Source organism: Sus scrofa, chromosome 8, assembly GCF_054392235.1.
Source record: "Sus scrofa isolate SSC_HxYL_T2T_F1_AM1 chromosome 8, Sscrofa_HxYL_maternal_Yorkshire_Landrace_v2.0, whole genome shotgun sequence".
In the NCBI taxonomy this organism is placed as follows: domain Eukaryota; kingdom Metazoa; phylum Chordata; class Mammalia; order Artiodactyla; family Suidae; genus Sus; species Sus scrofa.
The window spans coordinates 71,539,271-71,554,924 of record NC_139390.1 but is presented as its reverse complement, the minus strand read 5'-3'; the positions used below and the strand labels follow the sequence as shown (position 1 = coordinate 71,554,924).

At 37.8% G+C, this 15,654-nt stretch overlaps 1 protein-coding gene across 2 annotated transcripts in view; it reads left to right on the top strand.

The window, feature by feature from the left end:
* Window positions 1–15,654, top strand: part of CENPC (centromere protein C) — a 77,547-nt gene that overhangs the window by 47,364 nt on the left and 14,529 nt on the right. For both annotated transcript variants that reach the window (XM_013978751.3, XM_003482404.5), the window contains 4 exons: window positions 570–861; window positions 6,540–6,683; window positions 8,010–8,092; window positions 12,931–12,990. In XM_013978751.3, coding sequence (XP_013834205.3) covers window positions 570–861; window positions 6,540–6,683; window positions 8,010–8,092; window positions 12,931–12,990 — 579 coding nt within the window. The remainder of the gene's footprint in view (window positions 1–569; window positions 862–6,539; window positions 6,684–8,009; window positions 8,093–12,930; window positions 12,991–15,654) is intronic.

Sequence of the window (15,654 nt, the reverse complement as noted above, 5' to 3'; positions counted from 1 at the left end):
CTGGTCTGGGAACTGAGATCCCATATCAAGCAAAAATGAAAAGAAAGAAATATAGCTAGAAGAGTAGTGGGCAGAACCGAGAGAATGGTTGTAGAAACTTGTGATAAATGTAAAAGATTTGGTTCATGTATCTATAAATTGAAGAGTTGTGAAGTTTATGAATTTAATTTGAAAAAAATGTAGGAGTTCCCATCGTGGCTCAGCGGTTAGTGAACCTGACTAGCATCCATGAGGACACGCCTTCGATCCCTGGCCTCGCTCAGTGGGTTAAGGATCTGGCATTGCCGTGAACTGTGGTGTAGGTTGAAAATTCGGCTCGGATCCCATGTTGCTGTGGCTGTGGCGTAGGCTGGTGGTTACATCTCTGATTGGATCCCTAGCCTGGGAACCTCCATATGCCTTGGGTGCAGCCCTAAAGAGACAAAAAGAAAAAAGAAAACAAATGTAGCCTATGATTTTTGGGTGTGTATATGTGTTTATATGTGAGATATAAATGATGTTGGTATTTTAGTGAGGCAGATAATCTGGCCAAACATTATACTAACTTAGGTTACCATTTAATCTTTTAGGTCTTTTTTATAGTAATTCTTCAACAAGAAATGAATTGTCAGTGAATCACAACAGTAAACAAAAACCTGCTGAAAAAACAAACCAATCATCTAAGAATATTGGGAAAAAAACTATTCCATTTAAAAGGCAGAAGAAAACTACTGAAGGCAGCTCAAGAGCACAGAAGGTTTTAAATGCTAAAGATGCTGGAGAAATTATTGACCGAGAAGAAATTTTCAGTTGTTTCCGGAATGAATCACTGGAAGGCAATGAGGCAGTCCAGGCGAAGAAGAAAAACCACAATCCTTCTGGGTAATGTCTGTTATGTGTACAATATAGCTGTTTTTGTTTGGCACTTAATAGTTTGTGTATGTTATTTAGTCACTTATAGAGAGGTATTGTTGGCATAAAGGAGTCTGCGGTCCGACAGACCTGGTAGTAAATCCAGGTTCTGCCATTAGCTGAATTTGTTGCTTATATTAAAATAGTATTCTTAATTTGTTGCTTATAATTAAAAAGGGGAATCTTGAGGGGTGGGTAAGACAGGTATTAGCTGCCCTAGCATATAAGGAAGGTACACATACGTTAATAGGGTGTCATTGGATACCTAGGCCTTCTGACTACAAGTCCAGTCATTTTTACCTGAATGCATTGGTAATAAAAATAGGAGTTCACTTGTGGCTCAGTGGTTAAAGGATCCAGTGTTGTCACTACAGTGATTGATGCTATGGCATGGGTTTGATCCCTAGCTTGGGAATTTCCACATGCTATGGGCATGGCTAAAATAAAAAAGAATAATAATAATAAAAATTACTGTTTTATTTAATAAGGCAGATAAACCTTAGCTATGGGTTGAGAGATATAAAATTAAAAACTTGAGTTTTTATATGGATTTTCTGAATTTGAGCCAGTATCCCAAAAATAAACCTTATCTTGTACACAGTGAGAAGAAGTTAGTCTAACTGGAAATGTCCAAAGTTGATAGTTGCTATAGTGTCTGTTTAAGAAAGCCTGTTTGGGCAATTCCTGTTGTGGCTCAGCAGATTAAGAACCTGACGTACTGTCTGTGAGGATGTGGGTTTGATCCCTGGACTCGTTCAGTGGGTTAAGTATCTGGCATTGTTGCAAATTGTGGCATAGATTGCTGATGTGGCTCACATCCGGTGTAGCTGTGTCATAGGCCTGCAGCTGCAGCTCCAATTCAGCACCTAGCCTGGGAGCTCCTTTATGCTGCAGGTGTTGCCATAAAAACATACAAAGAGAAAGAAAAGCAAGCCTGGAGTTCCCGGTCATGGCACAGTGGGAGTGAATCTGACTGGGAATCATGAGGTTGCAGGTTCAATCCCCGGCCTTGCTCAGAGGGTTAAGGATCGGGCATTGCCCTGAGCTGTGGTGTAGGTCGAAGATTCGGCTTGGATCTGGTGTTGGCGTTGCTGTGGCTCTGGTGTTGGCCAGCAGCTGTAGCTCGGATTAGACCCCTAGCCTGGGAACCTCCATGTGCCACGGGTGTGGCCCTGAAAAAGACAAAAAAATAAAAAAATAAAAAAAAAGCAAGCGTGTTGGATATCTGGATTTCTAGAAAGATCTTTGAGACATTTCTTTTTAGTTAACCAGTATAGTCATTAAGCTACCTACTATACATAGAAGATCAAATATGTAGTTATTTTGGTATTCTGCATGTCATAGATGGGAAGATAAATCTTTGTGGATACTCAGTGGCTCTCATGGAAACCTCAAAGATAATTTGGATGTAAAAGGCATGTTAACAGTTTTTTGTTCTGTATTTAAGAAAGGCAAAAAGAGAGAAAAAACATTATTACATTAAAAAATGAATATGTTGTGTTCCTGTTGTGCTTCAGTGGGTTACTAACCTGACTAGTATCCATGAAGATATTGGTTCGATCCTTGGCCTTGTTCAGTGGGTCAAGGATCCAGTGTTGCCAGTGATGTGTGGTGTAGATCACAGACACAGCTAGGACCTGGTGTTGCTGTGGCTGTTGTGTAAACAGGCCGCTGCATCTCTGATTCATCTCCTAGGCAGGGAACCTCCGTATGCCACAGGTGTGGCCCTAAAAACAAAAACAAATAAATTTGTATGAGCACTTAATTTTTATACTATTTCTGTAAGCCATTTGGAGCAGAAGCTCACTATATTAGATTAGATTTTTTTAACAGCTTTATTGAGGTGTAATTCATGTACTGTTCACTCATGAAACGTGTACAGGTTTTTATTGTATTCACAGATAAGTGCAAACTATCAAAACAGTCAGTTTTAGAACATTTTCATCACCAGTTTCCCTTGGCTAATATCTCTTTGTTCCTCTCCCTAACAGCCCTAAGCAACCACTAACCTACTTTCTGTCTGTATAGATTTTTCTATCCTGGACTTTCATATGAATGAAATCATATACTGTGAAGTTTTTTGTATTGGCTTCTTTTAGTTTGCATATTTTCGAGTTTTATCTGTATTGTACAGTGTGTCAGTACTTCCTTTTTATGACAGTACTATTTCATTTGTTACACTCGTTTTGTTTATCCATTCGTCTGTTGCTGGACATTTGGGTTGTTTCTACCTTTTAGCTATTTATGAATGATGCTGGTATAAACGTTTGTGTGCAAGTGGAATTGCCGAGTCCTCTGGTAGCTCTGTATTTAATCTTTTGAGAAACTGGAAGACTGTTTTCCAAAGCATCTGCACCATTTTATATTCTTAAGGCTTCCAGTGTCTTCACATCCTTGCCAACATTCGTTATTCTCTGTCTTTTTGATTCTAGCCACCCTGGTTGATATGAAGTGGTTTCTCATTATGGTTTTCATTTTCATTTCTCTGAAGGCCAGTTATATTGAACCACCTTTTCATATGCTTATTGGCCATTTGCGTATCTTTAGAGAAAGATTTATTCATTTCCTTTGTCCGATTTTTAATTGGGTTATCATTTTTTATCGAATTGTAAGAGATCTTTGTATATTCTAGATGCAAGTCACTAATCAAACGATTTACAAATATTTTGTCTTACTCTTTGATTTGTCTCTCTTGATGGTGTCCTTTGAAACACAAAAAAAGTCCCGTTTATGTATCTTATCTGTTGCTTGTACTTTCGATGCCTTGTCTAAGAATCCTTTGCCCCATCCAAGTTCATAAAGATTTAGTCCTGTTTTTTTTTCTAAGAGTTTTATAGTTTTAGCTTTTAAATTTAAGTCTCTGATCCATTTTGAGTTAATTTTTGTATATGCTGTGAAGAGTCCAACCTTATTTTTTTGATGTGACTACCCAGTGGTCCCATAACAGTTTGTTCAAAGGACATTTCCCCCCCATTGCATGGTCTTAGCACCATTTTCAAAAATCAGCTGATCTAGACATATAGCCTTATTTCTCTCTCTCACTCTCTCTCTTTTTTTTTTTTTTTTTTTGCCTCTTTAGGGCTGTACCCACGGCATATGAAGGTTCCCAGGCTAGGGGTTGAATCAGAGCTATAGCCGTCAGCCTATGCCACAGCCACAGCAACGTGGGATCCGAGCCACGTCTGTGACCTACACCACAGCTCATGGCAGTGCCAGATCCTTAGCCCACTGTGCATAGATAGCTAAGGATCGAACCTGCATCCTCATGGATACTAGTTGGGTTCGTTAACCGCTGAGCCACAATGGGAACTCCTATAGCCTATTTCCAAATTTCTCAATTTTATTCTGTTGTCTGTGTATCAGTTGTTGTTCTAGTACCACACTATCTTGGTTACCATTGCTTTGAGGTAAGTTTCGAAATAAGGAAGTGTGATTTTTCTTTCTTGGGGTATTTTGGCTATTCTGGGTCCCCTGCAATTCCATATAAATTTTAGAATCAGTACATCAGTTTCTACAAAGATGTCAGTTGGGATTCTGATATGGATTGTGTTGAATCTATTGGTTTGAGGAATATTGCCATCTGAATAGTGTCTCTTGATCTTTGAACATGGGATGTTTTCCCTATTATTTAGATCTTTAATTTCTTTGAACAGAGTCTTCAGAGAAAATTTTATACTTTTGTTAAAATCATTCCTAATTTTCCTTTTGATGCTTTTGTGAATGGAATTGCTTTTTAAATTTTATTTTTGAATTATTCATTGCAAGTGTATAGAAATACAATTGGGTTTTTGTTGTTGTTTTGGGTTTTTTTTTTTTTTGCTTTTTAGGGCTGCACTCACGGCATATGGAGGTTCCCAGGCTAGGGTTCTAATCGGAGCTACAGCTGCCAGCCTACGCCAGAGCCATAGCAATGCCAGATCCGAACCGCGTCTGTGACCTACACCACAGCTCACAGTAATGCCGATCCTTAACCCACTGAGCGAGGCCAGGGATCAAACCAGCAACCTCATGGTTCCTAGTCGGATTTGTTTCTGCTGCGCCATGATGGGAACTCCACAATTGGTTTTTGTATGTAGATTTTTATCCTTCAATCCTACTGAACTCTGATAGCTTTTTGGTAGATTTTATAGGACTTTCTAAGTACAAGATAATGTTTTTGTGAAGAGTGGTTGTTGTACCTCTTCCTTTCCAATCTGGATGCTTTGTCTTTCTTTTTCTTGCTCTATTGCCCTGACTTAAATTAAATCTTCAGTACTCTATGTTCCATAGAAGTAGCAGTGGCAGTGGCAGACTTCATGTCTTATTCTTAATTTTAGGGGGAAAGCATCCAGTCTTTCATTATTCAGTATATTTTTTAGCTGTAGGTTTTTCATAGATGCCTTTTTATCAGGTTGAGGAAGTTGCTTTTTATTCCTGTTGAGTATTTTTATCATGAAAAAATGTGTTTTGTCAATTGCTTTTTTTTTCATCTATTGATATGATCATATGATTTTTGTTTATTATTGATACAGTGTATTGCATTAATTGGTTTTTGGATACTAAACCATTGCATCTTAGGTATAAGTCCCATTTGGTCATGATGTAATTCTTTATTGCTAGTATTTTGTTGAAGTTTTTTTTTTTTGTATCGTTTTTTGGTCTATAGTTTTCTTGCGATGTCTTAGTCTAGTTTTGGTGTCAGGATAATACTGACTTCATAAAAGAGTTTGTGAAGAATTCTTATTAAGTCTTTGAATGATGGTAGAATTCAGTAGTGAAACCATCAGAGCATGGGCTTTTCTTTCTGGGTAGTACTGATTATTCTCTTGTTCTAAGTCTTTTGAGAGTTTTTTAAAAATCAGTTTTGGTAATTTGTGTGTTTCTAGGAATTTATCCATTCCATCTAGTTTACCTAATTTATTGACATAGAATTATTCATAGTGTTTTCTAATAATCCTTTTTATTTCTTTTGACTCTGATATTAGGACCTAGAGGGAGGCTAGAACCTCTAAAAAGAAACTATCAAAGAATATTCAAAAGTTTTCATGCTCTTTAATTATGTTTCATGCAGAGTTTCTTTCCTATATGATAAAAATAGGCTGGTAGACTGACTGAAGAAAACATAGGACATATAAGAGAGGTATGAGAGAGAAGAGAGAATCAGGTAGTCTAGAATAATGTATCTTGTTTGCATGTATTTAAGGTAAACTGATTAGCTGCCAGCCACCAGTGAGATGAGCCCAGTCCCTCTGAGCACAGTCAGCTGAGTAGAGGTATCAAAGAAAACAATTTCAGTTGTTTGTGGATTTTTCAAAAAACTATGAGAGATTAACATCATATCATATCATAACAATATGGTGTCATATGATGGCTGTGTAGTGTACATCGTAAACTGCCTGTAGATAATGTTTCCAGTACCTCCCTCTTATCACTTCTATCTTGCTTAGGCTAGATGTGTACCATTTCTTTTATTAGAATTTTTCAAATTGTAACTCTTGGTGGGTTCTAGAATCAAATTTCCTCCCTGTACTAGTTACAGGTTTTAGGACTGAATAGGGTTATCTGACATTTATTATAGCCAATATTATATTGTCTACCTATCATTGTAATGATTCTGAAAGAAATCTTTTTTAAAGAAATGTAAATAATAGTTATAAACTTTTTCATAGAGATACAGGTGGCACAAAGGATCAAGATAGTGTGGTTGCACAAAATGTTCCTTTAAAGTCTCAAATCAGCAGATACATGTGCAAGACACCAGCAGAGTCTAACTTGGATTCTGGAGAGCCTGAAACTTCAGTTTTGGAAGAAAGGTATGCATGTTGTCTAAGTATAATAGGATTTACTCACTGTATTTGTTACCCATTGCTGTTTAACAGATTACCCCCAAAGCTTAATATTAATTTTGTTAGTGGCTCCTAATTATTATTTCACAGTTTCTGTGGGTAGAAATCTGGGTGTGACTTAACTGGCTAGTTCTGGCTCAGGTTTCTCGTGAGGTATAGTGGTTAAGGTATCTGTCTTTGAAAGCTTGGCAGGAACTTGGAGTATCTACTTGTAAGGTGACTTGCTCACATGGCTGTTTGCTGGCGACCACAGTTCCTTGTCATGTGGCTCTCCATATGGCTGTTCAGTATGGCAGCCAGCTTCCCACTGAGCAGGTGGTCGAAGAGTAAGTGTGACTACCACGGAAGTCTTAGTGTCCTTTCCCCCCCTCCATTCTTGGCTGCCCCAAAGCATATGGAGTTCTGGGTCAAGGATCAGATCGGAGTTGCAGTTGCGACCTATGCCGCAGTTGCAGCAACACAGGATCCTTTAATCCACTGTGCTGGGCCAGAGATTGAATCTGTGTCCTGGTGCTGAAGAGAAGCTGCTGATCCTGTTGTGCCACAGTGGGAACTCCCAGAGGGCCTTTTAATGACTTTGCCTCTGAAGTCTTCAACTTAATTCTCTTCATTAGAAACCAGTCATGAAGTCTATAGCACACTCAAGAAGAACGGAGTTAGAATTAGGCTATACCCTTTGAAAAGACCGTTATCTAAGAATTTGTGGGTTTATGTTTAAAGTGAGCATATTCAGTGAAAAAACCAAATTAACCTATTTTCATAATATCTGAAGTCACATATGGAGGCAGATTCTTAGACTTTAAAGGAATGGCTAAGATTTCTTTACTATTTGGCAGCCTAGGCCTGTTCTGGGTTGATAAGAGGGAGAAAAGGATCTAGGACTGGGATAAGCTGAGTCATCTCTGAACAATTTCTGGACTATATTTAAAATTGCTTGTTTTTGACTGTAGTTAAAAAAGTTAAGATGAACTGATTTATTTCTAATTTTACTTCTTATGATTTGATTTTTATCATAGAGTGTTGAGTTGATATAAATTTATAACTGATCCATGAGTTAGTTTTAAAAGGTTATAAATTCAGTATTACTGTTTGACAGGTCAATTGTGGGATTAAATTATAGATTTTTTTTAATGCAAAGTAAGTATATTCTTAAGGTCCTATAAGACCATCATTGTTTTTATAAGAAAGAAGTCTTTGGCAGTTTTAGGAGAAAAATGATCATTAAGGTAGATATATATATCTTATACAAGTGATAAAATTGTGGTTTATCCCCCCCTTTTTTTTTTCTTCAAGTGGACCGTCTAGGCTCAAGAACTGTTTAACATCTGGAAAGAATAATTCAGATGTGGATGATAATGAAGTTCAGCAAAGTTCAGGTAAGTAATGATTTATTTTCTATTGTCTTGATTTTTATAGTGTTATGCAGCTGGAGTAAGGTGTGCTGTATTTTATTTAAATTTAAATTACCACCAGTGGCAAATGTCTACTGAGTACCTGCTCTTAGGAGCCTTACTTTATGGTTAGAGATGTTAAACTTTATACTGAGGTGAGGGAGGGAGGGAAAAGAGAGAGGAGGGAAAGAGGGAGAGATATGAGTGACAGTCTTTTCTTTGAAGTAGGACAGAGTAGAGTCGGCAATTAAGATACCTACTCCAGTATTTTAAAACCTTAAGCTGATAAGGGTATAAATGAAGCAAGATTAGGCATATATTGATGATTACTAAAGCTAAGTGTTAAAATTTTTAAAATGCCTCTTAATAAAGATGTTTATAATTTTTTATGCCCATAAAAGATGTGTTTGAGGAGTTCTCATGTGACTCAGTGGGTTAAGGACCTGGTGTTGTCACTCCAGTGGCTCAGGTTGGTGTAGGTTCGATCCTTGGCCTGGGAACTTTTAGTGCTTCAGGCGCAGCCAAACTAAGTGTGTGAAGTATAATATTGTATTATTTTTTTCTTTCCTAATTCACTAAATCTCCTTTTAAATTATTTCTTCTCCCGGTGTTTAATTTTTTTTTCTTTTTAGAACTGCACTAGAGACATATGGAGGTTCCCAGGTTAGGGGCTGAACTGGAGTTACAGCTGCCAGCCTACACTGCAGCTCAGAGCGATGCTGGATTTTTATAAACAACTGAGCAGTGCCAGGGGATTGAACCTGCATCCTCATGGATACTAGTCGGGTTCTTAACCCACTGAGCCACAATGGGAACTCCTCTCCCTGTGTTTAATACTCTGTTATTTTTCTCTTCTAAGTTGAATGCTTTTTATATTTATTTTTCTATTTTTTATTTGGTAAAGAAAAAGCAGTGACTTTTTGGGAGTTTAGTTTTAGCTTAATATTAAAAGTTTTTTTTTTTAATATAGTGTTCTTATTATATATTGTACTCTAAGTTATAAGGGTGATTTTTCTTTGGCCCAGGAGTTATATAAAAGAGTACTTTAGCCGAGAGCTTGGTCTCCAGTGTCAGGAACCTTGGATTGAATCTAACTTTACCACTTATTAACAGCATTATCTTGAAATTTCAATAGTCTTAGCTTCAGCTTTCTTATCTGTAAAAAGGTGGTAATAATTCTAATCATATAGAATGATACAAAGATGACTGTACATTTCTTAGTTTAATACCTGGTTTATGTTAAATATACATTGTTGGCTATCATCCTAAGAAGCTGTGTTTTGTTTTATTCTTTTGTTGATTATTTCTAGTTTCATTTCATTGTTCTAGATAACTTTGGCCTGTATTATTTATTCTTTGAATTTTCTTTGGGTTCTGGAGTATGCCTAGAACACATAAAATTCATGGAAAAATTCTTATTTCTTCCATGGATGCTTGAAAAAGAGGACATTGTTTTCATGTACAGATATGGATTAAAAATATACATACTCATTATTTTGTTAATGTAATTGGATTTATATTTTTAATATACTTTGAATATTTATGAAATTTATTAAATATTTATGGGATATTATGGATACTATCCATTCTTCTAGGGGAAAAAGGTAGCAAAACTTGTGATTTGTTGGGATGTTGAGAGTAGAAAAATGGAGCAGAAATTTTTAGGGTGGGAAATGAGGGTTATATTTTTAGATAGGAAGAAAAGGCTTTATGTGATAATTTGAGCAAAGATATGAAAAAGGTGAGAAATCAAATCGTGCAGATATATGGGGAAGTAGCGCCCCATGTAGAGGGAAGATCCAGGGCAAAGATTCTGATGTGATGAAGAGTTGGTTTAGTTAGAAACACCAAGGAAGCCAGGAAGGCTGGAGTAGAGGAAGAGAAGTAGGAGATAATGTCACTGAGGTGACAAGATGAAAGATCACATAGGATGTCAAAGTCTCTTGTCAGGAGTTTTGGCTTTTACCAAGAGAGATGGGGAGTTCCCACTGTGTGCAGTGAATTAGGATCTGGTGTTGTCTCTGAAGTGGTGAGGGTTTGATCCCTAGCCTGGAGCAGTGGGTTAAGGATCCCTGCAGCTGTGGCGTCCTGTGGAATCTTTGATTCCATCCCTGGCCCAGGAGCTTTCATGTGCTGCATGTGTGACCAAAAAGGAAAAACAAACAAACAAAAAAAGCGAGAGGGATGGGAAGCCAGTAGAAGGTTTTGAGCAGAGGAGAGACATGACTGACCTGTAAAACAGAATCATTGTGGCTGCTGTGAATGACACCTTAGGAGTGTAGCCTGATAAGTTTGAGGGCGCAGGTGTAAGGTTGGAAGTGGGGAGACCAGTTGGTGAGGCAAGTGATCCCTGTGGGAGGGGATAGCTTGGACAGGGTGGAGCATTCTGCATGTGGAGGGCAGTGATAGAGTCAGCATGGTTTCCTGGTGGATGGGATCTGGGGTAAGAGAAAGGGAGGCCTCACGGATAGAGAACTCTAAGGTTTTTGGCCTGAATGCCTGGAAGAATGGTATTGTCATTACTTCGTTTGGAGTAAAGAAGGAACAGATTTTGGGGAAAAGAATGGGATCTTGCATATGGATATTGATATACTTCATATTATTCTGATCCTTTTATCCTTATCATTTGCGAGGTCTGTTAAGGACTGAAGTAAAATAAAATACATCCTCTGCAGTAGTCTGTTTTGGCTTTGTACATTTCAGTGCTGTTCCTGTGCATGTAAGTCTGCATATAGAACCTTCTTGATCATGTTAACAGTGCTTTTTACCTTGTAGCCTTTTTTGTGTGTAATAGTATTATGCCCCCCTACCCCCCACACTTTCTTTTGGTTTGTTGTTGTTTCTTATATTTTTAATTACCATTGTACTTAAGCTTTTTTTTTTTTTTAACCAAACTAAACCAAAGTGGCTTAGAAACAGCATGATTGAATTTTTATTTTTGACTTTCTCTGTCAGTCTTATTTTTCCTTTAATACATGTTTAACACATTTATATTTATTGTCCTAACAGATATGCTTTGTTACTTCTTTGTAGAGTTGGTAGACAATCTCACGTATGCTAGCAAGAAATCAGGAATTTTCTCTCTTTTTAAGACAACGAATAACTAGTCAAATAGAAAAAAAACCTTTAAGCCATTTAGCTTTTGCTCTTTTACCTCATGATAGCTAATGCTTATGAGTAGACATTCGAAGCCAGCATTATTTCTTTTTTCCTTTGCAGAATACTTGTTTCTTCTATTTTCTTGCTTATTTAATCTTTGGATTTTTTTTAAAAAATCTTTGTTATTCTGGAATCATTTCTGTGTTGCCTTTTTTTAAAAATTTTTTTCTCTTCAATTATTTATTTATTTATTTATTTATTTGTCTTTTTGCCTTTTCTAGGGCCACTCTCATGGCATATGGAGATTCCCAGGCTAGGGGTCTAATTGGAGCTGTAGCCACTGGCCTATGCCAGAGCCACAGCAACAAGGGATCCGAGCCACATCTGTGACCCACACCACAGCTCACGGCAATGTTGGATCCTTAACCCACTGTGTAAGGCCAGGGATCGAACCCTCAACCTCATGGTTCCTAGTCGGATTCATTAACCACTGCGCCATGACGGGAACTCCTGTGTTGCCTTTTTAAAATATGTATACTTTTTTTGGAAATAATTTCAAATTTACTCAGGAATACCATATCCCCTTCATCTGGATTCCACAGTTGTCAGCATTTTACAGTATTTGTTCTATCTCCCTCCTTCCCTTCCCTACATAAATGTTACGTGTATTTATTATTCTTAGACTTTTTCTGGACTGTTTGAAAGTAAGTTGAATAATATTATTATGTGTGAGTGTGTGCATACATTATGCAAGATGAGAATGTAATCACCTTCAGCCATCCAAGTCAGGAAATCAGCCTTACTGGTCTTCCTGCACTGACCCCATGCACATTTCACCAGCAGTTCCATCAGTGTTTCTTTTCCTCTCTGGTCCAGGATCTGGTCCAGGATAATGGATTTAGATCTCATGTTCCTTCAGTTTCCTTTAATAAGGAATAGTTTCTTAGTTGTTTTCTAAGTTTTCTGACCTTGACACTTTTTTAAAATTAAAATTAAATTAAATTTTGTTAGGGTGGTACCTGCTGTATATGGAAGTTCCCAGGGTAGGGTTTGAAGCAGAGTTGCAGCCTCCAGCCTACACCACAGCCACAGCAACACAAGATCTGAGCTGCATCTGCGACATATACCACAGCTCACGGCAACACTGGATCCCCAATCCAGTGAGCAAGGCCAGGGATGGAACCCTCCTCGTGTGTACTAGTCAGGTTCATTAACCACTGAGCCATGACGGGAACTCCTAGTGACACTTTTTTAAAGAGTGCGGGTTTTTCAGTTCTTTAGAATGACCTTCAACTCATGTCTCTCTGATGTTTCCTCATGATCAGATGCCACAATGGGAACTCCGGTATACTGTATTTAGAAACCATTTCATATCAGTACCTCCAATTCCAGGCCAATGCCTTTGACTTTCCCTTTTCTGTGTGTTTTTTTTTTTATGCTGCACCCATGGCATATGGAAGTTCCTGGGCCAGGTATCAAATCCTCAAACCTGTGCCACATCAGTGGTTCTTAAGATAAAATCATTGTAACAAAATCTAGACACATGTTATACTTTATTTCCTTGATTATCATTCTTCAGTAGTGAAAAGCAAAGGAAATAATAAAATGTATTGTCAGGTTGAATTTTATTTTAAAATATTTATACCGAAGGAACCAAGTAACACACTTAAATTTAACATGGAATGAGTGGCTATTGCTCATGGTATTTCTTTTGGAATTTACAGATGATCCAAGAGTAGAAAGATGTAACTCAACGCCAGAGAACAAAATGCATCACAAATTAGGTAAGATTATTTTTCTCTTAAAATTTTCATATCGTAAGGCCTTTATTTCTAAATATAACTTATTTTTTTTCTCAAGCAGGGAGAAAGTATTATTTGGATTAATTATCAATAAGTTAAAACTTCATATTTCAGAGTTCTCCTTGTGGCTCAGCAGAAACAATTCTGACTAGTATTCATGGGATGCAGGTTTGATCCCTGGCCTCGCTTAGTGGGTTAAGAATCTGGTGTTGTTGTGAGCTATGGTATGGGTTGCAGACACGGCTCAGATCCCACGTTGCTGTGGCTGTGGCGAAGGCCACCAGCTACAGCTCCAATTGCATCCCTAGCCTGGGAACCTCCATGTGCCTGCGGGTGCAGCCCTAAAAACACACACACACACACACACACACACAGACAACCCCCCCCCCCCAAAAAAAAAATTCATGTTTAGTTTTCATGCTTTATCATTACAGACCACTTTTTTTAATGTCCATGTATAAATTCTGTAATCCTCTCACTCATAGTAAATAATCCTACTCCCTGTAATAGGGAGCTGATCCCACCTAGGCAAAGAAGCTAGGGTGCAGAATTCCATAAAATATAATTGCTAGATAGATAGTATCCCTGACAGTTTCTTTTATGTTTACCCCGTTCAGTCTAGACAAAGCAGTAACTAGGATAGGTAAATAGGCAAAGCTGGGTGTTGGGGAACCCGCAGAGAGGCCTGTGTAAGGAGTAAAACTCAATGGTTCTCAAAGAGATATTTGCCAGTCAGGATTCACGGGGATCAAGTCCCACCTTTGTAACCTCCACCTTTGTGGGACTGGAGTGACTTTTTATGTTTCTCCCTCTACTTGAGGCTATGAGTGCTCCTGTGGTGCCTCAGGAGAACCGGTAGGAATGAAGCTTTCTCTAATTTCTTCACTCAGAACCTCACATCTTGTCAGTTAGTATTTTGTGGGCCCATGTGAAGAGAGATTGTTATACTTCTTAATGCTTAATGCTTGTCTTGGAGTGAAATATGACTGGAGTCAGGAATAGGCAAAGAGGAAAAAATAAAAAAGGTCCCTGAGCAGGGGCTCCCACAACCTGAGAGAGGAAAATCAAGCTTTATGCTTAAGAACAGTAGGTAGCTTCTGGTAAGCTAGAACTTTTGTAGTAGATGGATAACAGTTTTAACAATGAAAGAAATATGAGTACTTTCAGAGGTTTAGTTATAGAAGGCTTTTTGGCACTAAAGCATATTTTTTCAGTTTAAAAAATCAGGATGAACTGAAAGTAGTTACTGTTGAGACCTGATTTAGTGGCTGGTGTTGACATGGCAGAAATAGAACAGAAATACAAAAAAGATGGAAACCATGAATAAAAAAAAATGCAATGGAAATAACATGGAAAAAGCAGATAAAACATGAAAATAGTAGGATTTCCAGGGAGTGGTGGAAACAGATGGAGGAGTAAAAGCATTTAAAGAAAGTACTAGTTAAAACTTCCCTGGGATAAAAATAGGCTTGAAATCTGCAGTTTTGAGGTGAGTTTACCACCTGCCAGTGAGAATTAATGAAAAACATATACCTCTAGACATAAGCAGATAAAATTTCTAAATTTCAAGGATAAGGGAAAGCTTCCAGACAGAAAAAGTTACATATAAAGGAGGGAAAAATGACTAGCACTGCTTATCTGTGTAACACTGGAAGAATAAAATAATAATATATATAACCCCATTTTCAGATGTCTATTACAATCCAGTGTTATAACTAGCCAAGATATCTTTCTTTCTGATAAATAAATGAATTTACTCTGCGGACAATACAAGATCAAGTTTAGTATCCTCCATGTGAGGTAATCTAACCAAGTATTATATAAATCAGAATTGAGTCCAAAGAGAAGTAACAGTAGTGAGGAATGATTCTCAATATATGTGCTTAAATTTAAATACTGCACATTTGTTTCCTATTGTTGTGAACCAAATTACTACAAAATTAGTGGTGTAGACAACACACATTTATTATTCCATGTTTCCCATGGTTCAGGAGCCTAAGCACAAATTAGCTGGATCCTTTGTTCAGGAGTCTCATAGGCTGCAGTCAGAATTGTCAACATGGGCTGTGGTCTTACCTGAACTTGAGGTCCTCCTCCAGGATCCTGTGGTTGTTAGCAGAATTCAGTTCCTTGGACTTGGAGGACTGGGGTACCTGTTTCCTTGGTGGCTCTCAGTTTCTAGAGGTCACCTGCAGTTCCTTGCCATAGCTCCCATCACAATAAGGCAGCTGGTTCTTCACGGTCAGCAAGGAAGAATTTCTCTCTGCTTCTGCTAGATAGTGTTTATATGTGTCATCAGGAGGATGCAATAACAGGAGTGACTTCCCAGGACTTTTGCCATATTCTTTTGATTATGTCAAGGTCCCACACTGTCCTAGGGAAGGGGATTATGCAAAGGCATGTCTTATTGTTCACACACAATTAATGTGTGTCAGCTGCTTAATGCTAATGTGATTGGGGATTAATAAGTGCTAAGCAAAGATTTTTGCAGTAATAGCTTGAAATCCAGATCTTAACAAAACTTGGTATGGGGGTCAGGAGAGTAGGAGTGGAAGAGGGGGAATAGTAATAAAAGTACTCTAAAAGTTTCATTTTACTAAATGAGAAAAAAGAGGACAACATATCTTGGTAAGGTATATAGCTTTT